Source organism: Pseudonaja textilis, chromosome 1, assembly GCF_049901715.1.
Source record: "Pseudonaja textilis isolate UNSWEBS1 chromosome 1, rPseTex1.2, whole genome shotgun sequence".
NCBI classification, from domain to species: Eukaryota; Metazoa; Chordata; class Lepidosauria; order Squamata; family Elapidae; genus Pseudonaja; species Pseudonaja textilis.
In genome coordinates this window covers 236,208,363-236,213,676 of record NC_141990.1, presented here as the reverse complement: position 1 = coordinate 236,213,676, position 5,314 = coordinate 236,208,363, and the positions used below count along the sequence as shown (strand labels likewise).

The 5,314-nt window shown below is 48.4% G+C and overlaps 1 protein-coding gene across 1 annotated transcript; it reads left to right on the top strand.

The window, feature by feature from the left end:
* The first annotated feature begins 642 nt into the window (after positions 1-642).
* On the top strand, positions 643-5,080 carry CDKN1C (cyclin dependent kinase inhibitor 1C). The gene is made up of 3 exons (XM_026706548.2): positions 643-2,972; positions 3,602-3,725; positions 4,296-5,080. Exons 1-2 carry the CDS (start codon positions 2,372-2,374, stop codon positions 3,718-3,720), a joined length of 720 nt encoding a protein of 239 aa, XP_026562333.1. The 5' UTR covers positions 643-2,371; the 3' UTR covers positions 3,721-3,725; positions 4,296-5,080.
* The last annotated feature ends 234 nt before the right edge of the window (positions 5,081-5,314 follow it).

Genomic DNA, 5,314 nt, shown 5'->3' with positions numbered 1-5,314 from the left:
GACTAGAACTCACAGGGTCCTTGGTTTCTAGCCTGGTGCCTTAACCACTACACCAAATAGCTCATTTAACATCATATTTGGATTTATTTCTGTATCTATTGGTCTATTTCAGCCATCTCATGCCATAGTGGTTAAGTTGTAATTTAAGAGTGGTCAGATCCAACCATGGAGGTTCATGTTGACTGGGATAGCTACTTTTTCTCAACCCAACTTACTTAAGATGTAGGAGGGAACACAATGAATACAATCTTGAGTCCCTGAATGAAAGACAAGCTATACACAAATTCTGTTGGATAATTTTAATTTTGGATTCCAGAGCCTTATTCTCACCTTAGAGATGTATAAAAATTCAGTCTAATACTTCTTCCCTTTCATTCTGTGTGCTTCATTACGTACATATACAGTGTAGTTTGGTGACTTTAAAAAAGCCACATCCAATATTCATGGTATGCATAGTTCTACATTTAAATTTTCCTTCATTGAAGCAGCCTCTTGACTACAGAAATAAAGCCGTTTGTTTTTGTATGCTTGATTTTTAGTTTTGGAGTAAGCACCATTGGTTTTAGAAAAGGATATGTATCCATTTAAAATAAAAAAATAATAACATGACCAGTTCCCATTCTTTATGTATTTTTTAAATATGTTGTAACAAATAGCTTCAACTCGGTTAGGCCCATGCCAGCCAAAATCCTGAAGCTGAGCTTACTTTCCTCTGTCCAGAAGTCTTTATCACTTTAGTGGCACCTGTGATATCGGCTCTCTGGCTTTGTGCTTAAGGTGGCCTCCGTGTAGAGATTGTGAATATTAAATGGGATCTTAGGCGGCGGTTATCCACTTGCCCAATACAGGATACCGCGCACCCTTGCTACTATGGCTGAAGTCTCCTTTTGTCAATCTCTGGTATCGGAAGCCTCCCTCCAGGCAGAATTATTGTCCGAATCCCTGGAAGAACAATGAGTCAAGAATCGCCATTGACGGCAACACAGGCGTTACTGCTTCCTATTTTTTTGTGTGCCAGGGAAGGGCTCAAACCTCAGCAAAAACGGCTGAGGACGAATCCTGCGCGCTTTTCGTCGAAGAAAAATGTTGCTCAAAAGTACCAGACCAACAAATTAGATCCCCCTGATCCCTGCAGAATTTCGATATCTCCCCATTGGCGGGGCGGGGGGAGGGAGGGAAGCAAAGAGAACAAAGAAACTCCCCTCGCTTTCTTGACAGGGATCATTAAACGAAGGCGTTATTTTAACGCAGCCCCCTGTGGTAAAAGCCAGTAAAAGCCTACATTAAACGCCGCCAGGACGCTTCGCCCGGGCGTATCCATTCTCCCCGCAACCTTGCAGCGATTCTGCTTCTGCAGGAGGAAATTCGAGCCGCGCTTCTACTACGGCCCCGGAGTCCCCCGAGAAACAAGAAAAGCGCGCCGCAATCCACGCCCTACGGAGAACCTTTTCCCCTCGTTTGCAAATGGTTGAGCCTTCCCCGATTCATCCTTTTCGACCCGACTTTGGAGATCCGCATTTTGCTCTGCCTCGTCCCGACGTGCTTATGGTTAACTAGCTTTGTTTTCGTTTCCAAAGCCCTTCATTTCTCTTTCGGCTACCCCCCGTTCGGGTTTAAACAAAAAGAACAGGCCTTTCACATCTCCCTCTGTCTCTCCCTCCGGGCTGACAGGACTAAAATTCTGTCCTAATGCTACTTCCTCAATTTGTGTGTGCGTGTCTGTGTGTGGTGTGTGGTGTGTGTTTAGAAAACGACGGCAATGACAACAACGAAGCACGATCGCAACAACGAAGAGAGCCGTTGGCGACTGCAAACAAAGAGAGGCGAGAGCTGCACACGGGTTGGGTGTCATGTTACTTAAGGCGCTGTTTAAAACATTCGATCCCCGCCACCGCCTTCCCATTCCCCACCTCCAAACAGAGCCGTGACGGACAGGCCGTACTACCCAATGGCGAAGCCAGAGGGAGTTTTGGCGCCTGGCCACCCTGGGCCCTTCGCCCAATAGAAAATAGGAGGAGGCGGGACGACGCCCTGGGGAGAATGAAGGCTCTACCAATGGCAGGAGTGTTATTGCAAAGAAATAGTATTATGCTAATCGATGTTTTGCTTGAACTCACTCGGTGAGAGCTTTAAAAAGCCCAGCAGCCCCTGGCAGGCTGGTAGAAGCGGAGTGAGGTGCGGCGGGTGAGAGCGAGTTTGGGGCGCAGTGGGTGGTTCTTCGGGCTAAAGGGCGGCGAAATCCTTGCCCTCCACTTCGACTCTGATTTGGATTTGTAAAGAGGCTCGGAGCCGCTCGGCTTTCTCTTTCTTCGCCACCGCCGGGCGAAGGAACCTGCCCGCTCCTTTATCCATAGTCGCCGCTGCCGCCACCATGTCCAACGTGCACCTCTCTAGCGCCTCGGCTTTGGAGCGCCTGGCGGCTCGCCGGACTTTCCCCTTGCACGCTCGCACCGGGGTGTGCAGGAACCTGTTTGGTCCCGTGGATCACGACGAGCTCAACCGGGAGCTGAAGAGCAAGTTGCGGGAGATCTGCGAAGAGGGCCAGAGGCGCTGGGGCTACGATTTCCAAACCGAGACGCCGCTGGCCGGTTCGGGCAGGCTACAGTGGGAAGAGGTGGACGGAGAATCCGTGCCCGCTTTCTACAGGGAAACGCTACAGGTTGGGAGGTGCCGCTTCCCGGTGCTGACGGTCCGATCGACGCCTCCGCCTGGCGATGGGGAGGCGTCCCTTGAGCCTGAACCCCGAGACCCTCACCAGGAGCTGGCAGGGCTTTCTTCGACCCCGTCCCCGCTTAGCCCGCAGGACAACACGGCCGCCTTGGAAGGCACGACGTCGGCAGGCGACGAACGCCTCAGCCAGGAGGACAAGGCCGACCAGCGCCACAGCTACTCAGGGATTATAATCAAGCCTGTCCCGTGTGTCGCTGCAGCTCTTAAAAGAGCATCGTCAACCGGCGTAGCTCACATCACAGGTAAGAAGGCAGAACAACGGCCGTCGGCTTGCATTGCACTTGCGGCGGCGGCGGCGGCGGCAGAGAAGTTGCATCAGTCTTACCCGCCCGCATTAAAATATTTTCGCCCGCGGCCCCCAACCTCCCCGTTACGGGAAGCTAATCTCCGTGATTCGTCGTCGCCCCCGTTCTCAATCCCCCCCCTCCCCATTATGCGTCCTCTGGAGAGTGCCTAGACGTCGCCCCGAGGCGCTGGCTCTGTTTAAGATTCCGCACAGGTCCCTGGGGCTGGGCTGGGCTGGGCTGGAAAATGCTTACGCAGCACATCGCGCTCTGCAGGCGAGTCCTTCTCGGCTGCCTCCTTTGCGACGTAAACAAACCCTACCAGCTGCAGCGCTCGGCGTTGGCGGACAGGGGGAGCCAAGAGCCCGGTCTAGTCGACGACCATGGAAAGAGCCCAGCAGGGCGGGGTCCCTTGTACCCGAAGCGATTTTGTTTTCTTGTGTTTTTCCCCCCACCCCACCCTCGATGGGTCCTGGTCCTAATGGGTGTGTCTCTTCGAAAGGAAAAGTTTGCCTGCAAGTGCTCCTCCCCCACCCAAGCCCGACTAATTTTTCTTCCCTTCCTTTGGGTTCTTAACCCTTCTTTAGATTTCTTCGCCAAGCGGAAAAGAGTCGTAGACAGAGTGGCCGGGGATCATAGCAGCCCGTTGGCAACTTCGGTCACAGCGGTGCCTAACGAGCAGACACCCCGGAAAAGGCTCCGATGAACGAGGTGAGAGCTCGGGCTGGCGCTTTAAAGGTTCCTCCTCTCCCTCCCCCTTCCCCCCATCCTGGGCCGTTCTCAAAAGTCGGCCTCTTGGGCCCTTTTCCCCAAAGGAGTGGGGAACGCTTTAGCTTTCCACGGGATATGAGAGTAGCGAAGGACAGACACCTCACCTCCTTTAGCAGAGTTTCGCCAGGGGGGATCCATCTGTTAAATTGGATGGAGGACCAGAGGGAAAACCCTTTGCAGAATAAAAAGAGAATGGAAATCTAAATCCTGCCTTTAAAAAAAAAACGATGGAGTAAAATAACAGGAAGCAAGCCTTATAATTTAGGCAGATATGTGCTTCCCCTCCTTCCTTAAGTTTCATGTAGATCTGCAGTGACATTTGGTGAAGTATATAAAAAGGAGAAAAACTGTTTCTTTCCTCCTTAAGAGTCCGCAGTTTTGGTGACTCATTCGTGGCTTTTCTGGGCAAAAAGTGGCCCAGGTTTTATGTTAGCTTGTTCCCCTAAACTGCAAGTATCTGGGACAGTTTTCTGCACATACTTGACTGGTGGTATGATCTTTCTCTTTCAGATTTTGCACTATATAACACCGAAGTGATTGTTTCCTTGGAAACACAAGAACTTGAGAGGCCCTTCCTCTCTCTGTGTGTGTCAAAGGGGCTGGCGAGTGAGACCAGACCAGCGTAAGGAAGAAGAGTCGCCTGTTTGTTTTTTCGCTCCTCCTCTTCTAACTCGTGCCCCGAAGGAACTGCTTGAACCTCCATGTAGCAAAAGTGGCTGACTACAAGTTGCCTGACGAGCAGTGTTAATTTACAACTGTGCAATGTATTATGTTTATATATATATATATATAGATATATAGATATATATATATAAAATGTATTATGCCTAATGTGAGTACACTGGCCAGAAGTGTAAAAGCTTTAAAGTCACCTATATAAAATGTTTAATCTCTGCTGAATTCTCAGTGCAAAACAAAAACAAAACCCCACAAAAAAAGTATAATTTGTAAAAAAAAAATGCAAACAACTTAAAAAGAATTATTATACTAACTTATATTTTCTATTTATGTCAAAGGGTGGATAACTTTGGTTTGACACCCAGTAGTGAGCTTTTGTGTTTTTCCCCAATTTGGTTAAGCCAAAGGGCACTATATATTTGCTTTTTGTTGTTATTTACAAAAATGTAAATTTATTTTTATAGTGGGATTTTGCATTCACAAAATGTAGCGATGAATCAAAATTACATTTAGTTATACTTGAAAGAAACCTGATAATGGTTCCTGAGCTGGTCTGTACCACTGCCATCCCAAACATGCTACAATGTTAAAATAAAAAGGAATCAAGTGTCTGTTAACACTAGTTTCTTGCTTTTACTTTCACTTTTAGGCAGAACATTGTACAAATGCGCATGCACCCTTTTTTTGTTTTTTAAAATCCCCTCTAAATGCTGCTAATAATGTATAGGTCTAATGACCACAACTGGGACAGGTAACTTGGTTGTACTTGTTCCTTAAATTAGCCTTTCCCTGTGTATATCCTTTGAAAAGTAATGGGCTGTCTATAGAGATTTCTATCTAGAAATCTTAAT